This window comes from Petaurus breviceps, unplaced genomic scaffold, assembly GCF_028583685.1.
Source record: "Petaurus breviceps papuanus isolate PSGF00001 unplaced genomic scaffold, PetGlider_PUasm1.0 90977, whole genome shotgun sequence".
NCBI classification, from domain to species: Eukaryota; Metazoa; Chordata; class Mammalia; order Diprotodontia; family Petauridae; genus Petaurus; species Petaurus breviceps.
In genome coordinates, this window is record NW_027187391.1 from 13,862,231 (window position 1) to 13,875,444 (window position 13,214).

Here is a 13,214-nt window from a genome sequence, read left to right on the forward strand (position 1 = left end):
ACCTGACCCCAATCTATCTTTATAGCATTATTGGAATTACTCCCCAGTTCAACCTCTGCAATTCTACAATCTGGCCAGATTCCTTACATGTTCCTTACATGCAGTACTCCATCTCCCCTCTTTTGACTTTTCATTCACTCAGCTATCCTTCATGTCTGATACAAAAAAAGTAAAAAAAATAGCTCCTGTGTTCAAGGAGCTCATAGACTAATGGGGGAAACAATATGCAAAAAAAGATATATGCAAGATAAATTGTGGGTAATCTACATAGGGAAGACACTAGTATTAAGAGGCATCAGGAAAGAATAAAAAAAATTGCAGTTGAAGAGAACAGGAAAAGTTTTATGTAGATGGTAGTGTTAAAGTTCTGTCTTGATGGAAGAGATTCTGAGGCAAAGGCAAAGAGGAAAGGCATTTCAAACATGAATGAAAAGTCAAGGGGAGATGGAGTACTGCTAATCTGGCCAAACTTTTTCTGCCCCCCTTAGCACTAAATTATTGCATATGAAAAGGGCAATATCTTAAAGGGAAAATATGGACATTAGGCTGCATTGAGAGGAATAGTATCTCAGTAGGTAAGGGAAGGTGATAGAGACTCTGTTGTGGTTAGGTTACATTTGCAGTGTTATGTTCCATTCTGGATACTACATCTGAGGGGGAGGGGAAAACTGATAATATAAGGAGTGGTCTAGATAGTGAATTACTTTGAGATTATACCACCTAAGGAGTAATTTAAGAAATGGGGCATTCTTTAGTTGAAGAAAAGAGGTGAGAAAATTAAGGTGAGACATGATAGCTCCCTAACTGGTATGTAAAGAACTATCTTGTGAAAGAGGGTTCTTGGCCCCAGAGTGCAGGAGAAAAAACAATTAGGTGGTAGAAGTTTGGAGAAAAATATTTTAATTCCATGTAAGGAAAATTTTACTAACAGAGATGTATAAAAGTGGGGTGCCCTATAGTAGTTTCACTGTCATTGGAGGTTTTTAAATAAAAGCTAGTCACTTCTGAGAAATATGAGACAATTCGGTATAGTGGATAGATTGTTAGACCTGGAGGCAGGAAGTTGTTGTTGGGTCATTTCAGTCATGTCTAACTCTTCATTACCCCATTTGAGGTTTTCCTGGCAAAAATACTGGATTAGTTTGCCATTTCCCAGCTCATTTTACAGATGAGGACACTGAGACAAACAGGGTTAAGTGACTTGCCCAGAGTCATACAGCTAATAAGAGTCTTAAGCTGGATTTGAACTCAGGTCTTCCTGACTCCAGGCTCTGCATTCTCTCTACTGTGTCACTTAACTGCCCTAGTCAGGAAGAGCTGTATTCAAATCCTTCCTTTGACACTAACTGTGGGATGATGAGCAAGTCATTTAGATTCTTTGAACCTCAGTTTATTCATCCATTTAATATCAGTAGTACAGACTCCCCTAGGTGCATTGAGACAATGCATATAAACTTATTAGCAGACTTTAAAATGCATATGTCAGTTGTCATTATTACCACCAAGTAACCAGTTATAGCCAACTGGAATACCTCCCTGGCACCATGAACAGCTACTAAGGCCATAAAGGTATGGTAAAGTTACTGGGCACTCATGAGTGTCATAACATTGAATTTTCTAGTATCATTGTGGTATCCATTTGAGCCAGACTAACTCAAATAATTTAGTCTTTAGAAATGCAGAGAATGTTATAGCATTGAGTCTATGAGTACCATAATGGTTTCCATTAGAACTACCATCCAATTCAAAACAATTTAGCTTTTAGAAATTCAATAAACTTTCTAAATGTTTTCATCCTGGCAATTTGAACTGTGAGGCCCAAGATTTAGGAACTGTTGGCCAGCTAAAAGAATAACTACCAGGTATAGTCCAAAAAGTTACTGAAATGTGTATTTTTAATACCCAATCTCTAGCTCCATGTGCTCTTTTTTCCAAATTCTCATCTCCTTATAAGTTATATTTTGCTTTTATCAATGTCTGTATACAGATAATAATGCAATCTTTGTTATTAGCAAACACAACAGAAATAAAATGAAAACTTAGACAATTTCTGTGAAAGTCATACAGGAAAAAGAGAACTGAACAATGAGTCATGAGACCTAGCTTTAGTCCAGGCTTTTTTTTACCAAAAAGATGCTTGTACATAGGTAAGGCACTTATTCTATCTGACCCGTAGTTTCTTTATCTATAAAATGGTCTAAGAGGTGAACTCAGAGGTCCCTGCCACCTCTGATTTTCTATGGTCCTCAGATTACTAACTAGTTTTTATTTCTACCTTTCAGTGATTAATAACCTTAAGCAGAATAGCCACTCGGTATTTAGCATATAATATACCTTGGTAGAATATTTTTCTACAGTCTTTTAGGGCCATCTTTAAACAGTTTTTCTATAGAAAATCATTAATTGGAATTGGTTTGGGCGGCTGAGTTGTTGACTTAAATGTATTCCTGGATTCTTTGGCTATAATAATTTTGTTTTCTCACTAGGCAACAGAAGCAACAGTATACAAACCAACTTGCCAAAGAAACAGATAAGTACATAAAAGAGTTTGGATCTCTTCCCACCACCCCAAGTGAACAGGTATGAAACTTTTAGACATGTTGATAATATATTTACAATAAAATAAATTATTAAATTGTGTTGTGATCTATTTTAATAGTACATTGGCCACCAATGGTTTTTAATTTTGTTGCAGGTTAGTTCACAGAGAAAAAAAATATTTCTAAGTAGTAGCTCTAATCCATAATTAACCATCTGCATGATGCTTCTTTTCCTGCTTTGTTATTTAAACGTTACAGATTGGGTCATTCTTTTATATATATATATATATTGTTTTGTCTGTATTATGTGGAGTTTGGAAGGTGTCACCAACATAAGTTATTGAGTGCTTGTCTTTAAGAAAAAGATGCTTAAACCATTTTGTGATAGTCAAGAAATTAACAGCTAGCTTTTGCATAGAAAATTTAAGGTTGCAGAATTTTACAAATCATTTCATTTGATCCTCACAGTAAATCTATGAGGTAGATGCAATTATTATTCTCATTTTCCAGATGAGGAAATTGAGACCTCAGAGGTTAAGTAACTTGTCCAGAAACAAAAAGCTAGTAAGTGTCTGAGGCAAAATTTGACCTCAGATCTTCCTGACTCCAAGTCCACAACTCTGTCCACTGTGCTGCCTAGGGAAAGGGGAAGGGAATAACATTTATAGAGTGCCTACTATGTGTCAGACACTGTGCTGTGTTTATATAAATATTATTTCATTGAATCTTTGAAACAACCTTGCTGTTATTATCCCTGTTTTATACTTGAGGAAATTGAAGCAAATGAGGTTAAATGACTTATGCACAGTCACATGATAGTAAGTGTCTGAGACCAGATTTGAACTTAAGTTTTCCTGATTCCAGGCACAGCACTCTATCCAGTGTTACACCTAACTACATAGTAAGCATCATCAAGAAATCCAACAACCTAGAAATGCATAGCACATGGGAATGCTAATAAAAACCATTCATTTGTTTCTTCATTCAAAAGTTAAATTCTTACTACATACAAAGTAATATACTATAGGTGGCACAGTGAGTAAAGCACCAGCCTGGAGTCAAGAGGACTCGAGTTCAGTTCTGGCCTCACTCAGACACTTAACGCCCACAAAAAAAAACTAGCCGTGTAACCTTGGGCAAGTCACTTAACCACAGTTGCCCTCCAAAAAGAAAAAAAAACTGGGACAAAGTAATATACTAGGTGTTGGGGACATTTTGAAACCAAACAATGACTTCATCCTTTTGAAAATTACTTTGTATTTTGTTAATGGAAAGTTGCTTCATTAAGTGACTAAATATGAACATGGAAATAGTGAAAAATGAAACAAAACAAAATGTTAGCACTTCTTGTTGACTGGACAGCTTAATTCTAGCAAACCTATTTCTCTTTTCTGCAGCGTCAAAGGAAAATACAGAAAGATCGCCTAGTTGCTGAGTTCACAACTTCACTAACAAACTTCCAGAAGGTCCAAAGACAAGCTGCAGAAAAAGAGAAAGATTTTGTTGCCAGAGTAAGAGCCAGTTCCAGAGTCTCTGTAAGTATCTGAAAATTCATGGTTAGAATAAAAATACCATGATCCTTTCTAAGGATTACTTAGTGTGTGTATCAGTTCTTAGTCATTTTGTGTTTGACAAAAAATTCATTTGTTCAGAAAATGTTTATTGAGTACTTATCATATGCAAGGTGAAGATTTTGGTGATTCCATTCTTTGCAAGTTGTCAAATTCTGAAGCATGTGACCTAAGCACATCCTGAAAGTAGAAGCCTTTCATTTTCCTTTATTTTTGCCTCCTCCCTATCTAATTATAGAAGCAAGGGAATAGAATGCATTTTACAATTACTATGTCTGTTCCTGTGACAGTACATTTTAGAATGTTTCAAATAGCCTGCCCTTCCTAGAGCACCTCTTTCTTGAAGATAGTCTAACCCAGAACTTGAATTTCAGTGTTTTCTGCTTGTAACCAATGATGCTAATATTTGCCTCTCTGGTTATGTGTTTGACACTTTGTATACAGGATTTTTTACTTTATTGCCTTCTGAGTGTGTGTTTTGATTTTCCTTTGTCACCATAGTAACTTTCTATGGACAGATTTTTTTTTCTGTTTGCTCATTTCCCAGACTATTTCTTGACTTTTAACTCTATGCTAAAGTGGGGCTTTGCTTCCCCAACTGCGGGGGCATTGTCCCAAGCTTCAGGTTTTTTGTGCAGCTGTTTTCAGAGATAATTCTGGGGACCTGTAAGTTTTTGGCTCTTCTAAGGTGACATGATCTAGGGAGAGGCGTTTTTACTACTCTCCTGTACTGTGCACTGATTTGTTTTTCGTAGAGTTTTCAACCCTGGGACTGTGACCAGGGTTCCTGTTCCCTTGGGGCTACAAGTTCTGCTGTGCTAGTGTTTCTCCTCAGAGTGGAACTAAAGCTCAGGACTGTGACACAGATCCAAGTATAGTCAATGCAACAGAGTCCTGCCCCTGGTGCTAGCAAAGGGACCCCTTTAAGTCTCCTTCTGACCTGTTGTATGATTCCCCTAACCATCTGTGGGCTGCGAGTTCTGGAAACTGCCACTGCTGTCACTGATTCAGTCACCATGAGGCCTGCTTCTGGTTTGCTGGGGCCCAGTCTGCACTGGTACAGCCTGCTCTGGACTGCATTCCCGCTCTCACCCTGGTGCAACGGACCTTTCCTGCCAACCTTCTAAGTTGTCTTGGACTGGAAAATTGTTTCACTCTTTCTTTTTGTGGGTTCTGCCACGCTTATATGATTATTAACAAAAATTTTCAAGTAAATTGAATAAAGATGTTATATAGATACAAATAAAAAATCAATATAATCATGAAGAATGTTTTTGATAGATTGGGAATCCAAAATAAAACCACAAACATTTTCAGAGTTAGTCTGATTTTAAATTGCCTTAGAATAGGAATAGAAGTGATATTGTCAATGATGATAATGGTTTCAAGGAAGTACTCTATATTTAGCAGATTAGTATTTATCATTTGTTCTACATAGCATATGTTATGAATACGTTGCTAAGTTAAGCTTTTTGTGTTTCTTTTATAGAATGGTGAATTTAAAACAAATTCTGGTTTACAATAGCATATCCTAAGTATCTGTTTACAATAACTTTCATAATTTTAGTAAAATAACTATAGCTTTTTCTTTCCTCTTCTTTTTCTCCTTCATATTCCATCTTATCATTAAATCATACAGGGTGGTTTTCCTGAAGATAGTTCTAAAGATGGGAATCTTGTGTCTTGGGAAAGGTAGGTGAGAGCCCTGCCATTATGTTAATTAAAAGATATGTTCAAATTTGTAACTGTTGTAGTGAAATGAAACCCTTTGAAACAAAATTAAAATATTGAATGTATCATCTTACAAAAATTATAATAAATTGAAGAAGAGTATTGACCATTCATTCATTAAAGAAAAAATTTCAGAATAATTATCATATCTTCAAAACACCTGGATGGGGGCGGCTAGGTGGCGCAGTGAGTAAAATGCTGGCCCCGGAGTCAGGAGGACCCGAGTTCGGTTCCGGCCTCAGACACTTAACACCCACACAGAAAAACTGTGTAACCTTGGGCAAGTTACTTAACCCCAATTGCTTTCCAAAAGGCAAAAAACAAAAACAAAAAACACCTGTATGAAAAGTATTTTGGTTTAGTGGAAATTTGTAAGGCCAAAATAAATTTTGATGACAACTGGTAATTGGTCTTTTGTTTTTTTACAAAAAAAAAAATACCAAATTTACAATGAATTAAATCCTAAAGAAATATTCAGTTTTCAAATATACTTCTTAGAATCATAAAAATGAGACTAAGATCAATATGGATTGAAATAGCATAATGTGTTGTGGTGGAGAGATTAATTTGGAATGTTTAATGTTTACATTATGTTAAGAAAACTTTCACTTCTGCAATTCTAAGCCAGTATATCTCCATACATAAAATATTAGTCTAATTTTTTTCCTCCTAAATCCAACCTGTGTTTTCCTTCTATCTTTCTCTAGTCAAACCCAACCTCAAGCTCAACTGCAGGATGAAGACATTACAGAAGATGACCTCCGCCTTATTCAAGAGAGAGAATCTTCCATTAGACAACTTGAAGTAAGCTCTGCTGCCCCCTCCCATCTATAACAGCCAAATCTACTTGCAATAAGGTCTTGCTAGGGTTAGTTTATTGCCTTAAAGATGAGCAGTGAGTTGAGAGGAAAGGACACAAAATGATGTCAGGGAAAAACATAAGGAAGTCACCTTCAAAGTATAGACATTAAAATCCCTTGTTTTTTGGGGGGGGGGGAAGATCTATTTTTCTTAGAAAAGAAAGTTGCATTTAGACAGAAGATGCAACACCATAGGGCATTTATGGAAAAAGAACAAGGGTCAAGTTATTGGATATTCTTCAGTCAGCTGAGCACAGTAACCCTTAGTGATTTAAAAGCACAAGAAAATAATTGTGGAGAATATATACAAAGGGAGAGTCTATGGATTCTGGGTGGTTCCCTAGTGTCACATGATCTACACTGAGTCACTTTGAATCTAGTACTATATAATTCTTCTGTTACTTGATATATACCCTCATGATACTGCAATTATTCAGCGTGATGGTGTCTTATATATGTATATAACTTAACTAAGGTACAACAAAATATAAAAATTTCTAAGCGGGGGCAGCTAGGTGGCACTGGCCCTGAAGTCAGGAAGACCTGAGTTCAAATCCAGCCTCAGACAATAGACACACTTACTAGCTGTGTGACCTTGGGCAAGTCACTTAACCCCAATTGCCTTGCCTTTCCCCCCTCCAAAAAAAAAATTTCTAAGTGGCTTCTGGTGGAATCTATTTTTCTTCTACTAGTGACCCAGTTATTGTTTCCAAACATTTTTTAAGCACCCACTATATAAAAAACACTATGCTAAGTATTGGGGAGATAGAAATGAAAATTTACATGTTTCTTATTCTCAAAAAGCTTATTATCAAGTAGGAATTGGGGTACAAGGTAGAGATTAAGGCATTGATATAAATAAACATGATACAGAGTAGAACATCTATAATGAGAGAATTCCAGAAGAGAATTTCAAGGTGTGGTATGAGAATTTTGAAGAGGGGGAAGATGAAGTTATGATAGGGGGAGACCTTAAGACAGGAATGGAGAACCTTTGCTAGGTCCTCAAGCGCAGGCCTTTGACTGAATCCAAACTTCACAGACCAAATCCCCTTCATAAAGGGATTTATTCTGTAAAACTTGGGCTTGGTCAAAAGACTAGAGGCCTCCAAGGACTTAGAAGGCCATATGTGTCCTCCAGGCCTCAGGTTCTTCACCCCTGCCTTAGGAAAAGCTTCATGGAGCAACTTGTATTTGAGTTGGATCTTTTTAATGAAGGGAGCCTGTGAACTGAGGTGCCCTTTACTGGACTAAAATTAAGTGTTCTTGTTTGGAAAACTTCAAACAATTAAAAAGAAATGGATTATCCTATGGGACGTTTTGTACCTCTGTAATGATTGATGAGATCAAAAGACATTTTGGTGGCTTAATTTTATTAATAATAAGAAACTAAAGTATTTTGCATAGAGAATAGTGTTGTTGAAAGAGCACTGGACTTTGAATCAAAGGACCTGGCCTCAAATCTCATCTCTGCCACTTAGTCTTCATGTGAATTTGGGCAAACCATTTATTTTCTGCATCTCTGATTTTTCATTTGTAAAATACAAAGGGAATTGATGATCTGTAAGGTTACTCTTAGAATAATACTTTGTAAGCCTATATAAATCTTAACTATCAGGATCATCATTATGATCCTATAATGAAATTTCATGTTTTAAATATACCAGTTACTTAAAGATCACTTGACTTAAAATAATTATAGATGCTGTTGCATTATTCTTAATTCATAATAGAGGCATCTGTAATGTAATGCCAAGCAAAGGCAACTTCCCAAGGTTCAGAATACCAGCATAGGTGCTCTCTATTTTATTCAGTGACAAATTAAGAACAGAGAAGGTCAAAACATGACATCATTCAAAATACAGCATTTACTAAGTGTGATTAAATAATCTCCAAGTACTACCCCACCCCAGGACCTTCCATTCATTCAATCAATTACAAAGTCCCTGTTCTAAATACTACTCCACCTCTAGGCTGTACCTTCATTTAGTCCACCACAAAGCCCCTCTTCTCAAATGGAGATTAGTTTCCAATCTAAGTAAAGTACATTCATTTGTTCAACCATAGAACACAAAAAGGTCAAAAGTTCCCCACCCCTGGATCACAATTGAATCTACCCCAGAGTTACATCAAGTTTAAGCACAGCACTTAATACCCAAATGGAGGTTTTTTCTTCATCTGGACAAGAGGCAAGTTCTCAGCAATCTTAGTTCCTGGGGAGACAAGGCTTAGCAAGGCCACAAGATATATTGCCAGTCCCTTCATTAATTCATCCTCTGTCTGTAGAACAGTCCTAGAACCCCTGAAAACATTAGCAAAACCCTCTCCCAGGATTTCTGTAAACATACAACAAGAAAATCCTTCTTCAGGGCTTCTGAACCAACAGAAAGGTTCCCAGACCCCTGCAACAACAGCACTGTCCTTCACCAGTGGACAGTATTCACTCTCTGTCTGCAGGACAGTCTCAGTAGCTCTGAACCAACAGAAAGGTTCCCAGACCCCTGCAACAACAGCACTGTCCTTCACCAGTGGACAGTATTCACTCTGTCTGCAGGACAGTCTCCAGACCCCTGCAACAATAGCACTGTCCTTCACCAGTGGACAGTATTCACTCTCTGTCTGCAGGACAGTCTCAGGTGCTCTTAGCCCACAGCCAGGTTCTAGGACTTCTTCAACAGGACTGTCTTTCACCAGTGGACAGGCAAAACAACATAAAAACAGACAGACAAAGTACCAGCAAAACAGCCATGTCTCCTCAGTCCTTGGCAGCTCCGGGGGCAGGTCTCAAAAGTCCAGGGCGATTCAAAGTGGCCCTCCGCAATCCTCTCAGTCTCTCTCTGCCTCCACGAGGGTGCTGCTTCCAAAAAGTTCTTCTGCCTCTTTCTTGTCTCTCCAAATCTACGTCACCAGCTCCTCCCAGTTCAGGACTCTCTTTTCACATCAACAAGGTGGGATTAACAAGCTCTGGGTTTTAACACAATCAATTTGAAAACCAAGCCAATACAGGAGGATCTTTATATTCCATTACTATCACAGCACCTAGCTTAGAATCAGTAAGACTTGTATTCAAATCTTACTGTTGATACTATTGAGTCACTTAGTCTTTATGTGTCTAGGATTTATCTAATTCATAGATAAGAAGCAACCTACATTCTTAGAAAGAATTTACTTTTGTTATCTCCAACAATGACAGCAAAGCATTTATTAACCCCCACCATGTGCTAATCACTGGGGACACAAAGAAAAGGAAAAATAATTTCTGCCTTCAAGAAGCTCATAGTCTAATGGAAGAGTAATCATGCAAACAACTGTGTACAAGCAAGATATTTATAGATGCTTATTACTGCAAACAATGAATCCTCTGAAATGGTTGCATATATTTGCATGTACATTAGTCAAAGTCCTAATTATTTAAAATATGGCAATTGGCTCAAGCCCAGTGGTAATTTGCAGTGTGAATTCGAATAATGTGACTACTTGAGGGGATTAATTATTCACACTAATCAGGACCTTGCTGTATATATACAGAGTAAATTGACTATAATCTCAGAGAGAAGTCATTAGCATTGATATAGTCAAAATGAGGGGTGGCTAGGTGGCACAGTGAATAGAGCACTAGCCCCTGGAGTCAAGAGGACTTGAGTTCAAATGCGGCCTCAGACACTTAACACTTATTAAGCTTTGTGGCCTTGGGCAAGTTGCTTAACCCCAATTGCCCTCCAAAAAAAGCAAAAAAAAAATTTATATATATATATAGTTAACATGAATAGATATAACCCACATTAGCAAAAAACTCTTTGGAGTCCTCAGTTTTAAAAGTGTAAAGGTAGGGGTGGCTAGGTGGCACAGTGAATAGAGCACCAGCCCTGGAGTCAGGAGAACCTGAGTTCAAATCCAGCCTCAGACACAACACAAAAACTAGCTATGTGACCTTGGGCAAGTCACTTAACCCCAAATTGCCCTCAAAAAAAAGTGTAAAGGTATCCCAAGAACAAAAAGGTTGAGAGCTGCTATTCTAGGTACTATGCTTTTATGATTGGGAACAAAGATGGCCTTCACTTTTATTTTTTTTTTTAGCTCTCTTTTTTTTTTTTGCTTTTTGGAGAGGGGAAGGTAGGGCAATTAGGGTTAAGTGATTTGCCCAATGTCACAATGCTAGCTTTGTGTTAAGTGTTTGAAGCCAGATTTGAATGTAGGTCCTCCTGACTCCAGGGCCAGTGCTCTATTCACTGTGCCACCTAGCTGCCCCTTTAGTTCTCTTTTTAACATTGTTGATTTATACTGAGCTTATAATGCCCAAAAAACAAACAAACAAAAAATCTACCCTAGGTCTTTTTCACAAGACCTGTGGTTTCACTGTGCAGCTGATTTGTTTTTAACCTGAGGGTGTCATAGCCAGGTCAAGAAATCCAAATCTTATTCTCAGACAACATATTCTTAATTAGCTGTTCCCTTCATGAAGTTCCAGTCTTTCTTGAAGCCTCTATCTTCATTTGGCAGTGGCGAAGAAAACAGCACCTGTATGGCCTTATAATCTTGGTTTCTTCTTCCTAACTTTGTAATCCCTTAATAGTGCTTTCCAGATTTCTTCTGGCATTATCACTTATCCACCATGTGAGTCATCAAATCGGGTACTAGTTATTACATTTTTTAAAAATTGTCATGTTCTTTATTATGTCTCAGAGATGTACCCTTGTTGAGAGAGACTTATCAAAGCCCTCACCATAGTTGCTGAAGTGAGTAAAGATGGTGGTAGGAAATGGGGTTTGTCAAGGAGGTCATTTGATAGTGAGGTTTTGAAGAGAGTTAATATAAGTAGGCATGGATTCCAAAGATGACAAAGTTGTTGGATGACAGTGGTAAAAGAAGTTCTAAATGGGGTATAAAAGATAAAGGAATAGTGGGATCCTTATATTTCTGCCACTGCACTGGCAACAGAGGAAGAGTGGCCCAATGGAAGTGGTGTCTTTCTTAACCGAAAGCCAGATTTTATTTAAAGCAAAGGAATGGAGGTCAAACTCGTGGACAAAATTTGTGATATTAGATAGTTTATCACAAAATTGAAGTTCCAATGTGCATAATGGAAGGGGAAAATGGAAGAGAGGAACAAACTTAGTAGTGTAGAACTTAGAGCATAATGTGAGGAAGCTGAGGGATTTCTTTTTCTTTGCATAAAGTAGCAGTTTTAAATCATAAAGATAAAGGGCATAGGAGTTCAGAGATAAGTGGAAAACTTCTTAATGATAGAAAAGGAGGAAGCAATGGGTATTAAACAGAGTCCCAAGACTTTCCATAGTAAGTAGTAGGATGGTATGTGCAACATGATAAAAACTATAAACCACACCTCAGGAGAATGGGCTCTGGTGATGAGTGGCTTCTCAATTATTCAGTACAGTAGTGTAACTTTTCCCCCGGAATTATCTATGTTATTACAGATTTGGGGCATATACCAATACACAAAAGTATGTTTATGTGTATTTTGGGGGCGTGGGGCAAGATGGTAATAATGGGGTGGTGTGAGGTCTTAGTTTCTGCTATTAACCAACTACTATATCTTTTCCCCATCAGGCTGATATTATGGATATAAATGAAATATTTAAAGATTTAGGAATGATGATTCATGAACAAGGAGATGTGATAGGTAAGCACATGTAATTTAGATGCATCAACATAAAGTTGACTTCACAAATAGTTTCTCCCCAGGGTTTTACTTTTTTCCTCTCCTTTGGCTCCCTTGGCATACATCAACCCCATTTCTCGGTCTCACAGAACTTTATGTTGACTGTGCTGTTTAGTTCCAGCACTTTGCATGTATGGGGACAGACCTTGTTTGGGCTTGTATCTGTTGGAGGTACAAGTAATTATTGCTGGTGGTAGTGAAAGGAATCATGATGTCAAGAAACCCAGTGAGGGAGCCTTTCGCTGCTGTTGCTACTGCTACTGCTGCTTCTAAAAAAGCACAGTCTCAACTGATTTTAAGTAGCTCTTAGTCAGTCTTCTCCTAGCCCCTTACCACATCCCAACTTCAATTTGAATTGACCTAACAATTTACTTGTTCTGGTCTCCCTGGCTAAGAGTCTACCGGAAACCTGGAATTTGGTGGATTAATCCAGCATTTTTTTTTTTTTGCTTTTTGGACGGCAGTTGGGGTTAAGTGACTTGCCCAAGGTCACATGATTAGTTTTTGTGTTAAATGTCTGAGGCCGGATTTGAGCTCAGGTCCTCCTGACTCCAGGGCCGGTGCCATAATCCAGCATTTCTTTTTTTTTTTTTTTAAAGCAATCCAGGTTAAGTAACTTGCTCAAGGTTACATGGCTGGTTATTTCTGGGTGTGGTGCTAAGTATCTGATCCTGGATTTGATCCCCAGGTCATCCTGACACTGGAGCCGGTGCTCTTACTCTTACTCGCTGAGCCACCTGGCTGCCTCTAAGCAATTGGGGTTAAGTAACTTGCTCAAGGTTACACGGCCAGGTGTTTCTGGGTAGGTGCTAAGTGTCTGAGCCCGGATTCA

At 37.9% G+C, this 13,214-nt stretch overlaps 1 protein-coding gene across 2 annotated transcripts in view; it reads left to right on the top strand.

Annotated features, from left to right (window-relative positions):
* Positions 1 to 13,214, top strand: part of STX7 (syntaxin 7) — a 63,475-nt gene that overhangs the window by 44,063 nt on the left and 6,198 nt on the right. For both annotated transcript variants that reach the window (XM_069077374.1, XM_069077373.1), the window contains exons 4-8: positions 2,487 to 2,580; positions 3,938 to 4,075; positions 5,751 to 5,803; positions 6,550 to 6,646; positions 12,271 to 12,343. In XM_069077374.1, the coding sequence (XP_068933475.1) occupies positions 2,487 to 2,580; positions 3,938 to 4,075; positions 5,751 to 5,803; positions 6,550 to 6,646; positions 12,271 to 12,343 (455 nt within the window). The remainder of the gene's footprint in view (positions 1 to 2,486; positions 2,581 to 3,937; positions 4,076 to 5,750; positions 5,804 to 6,549; positions 6,647 to 12,270; positions 12,344 to 13,214) is intronic.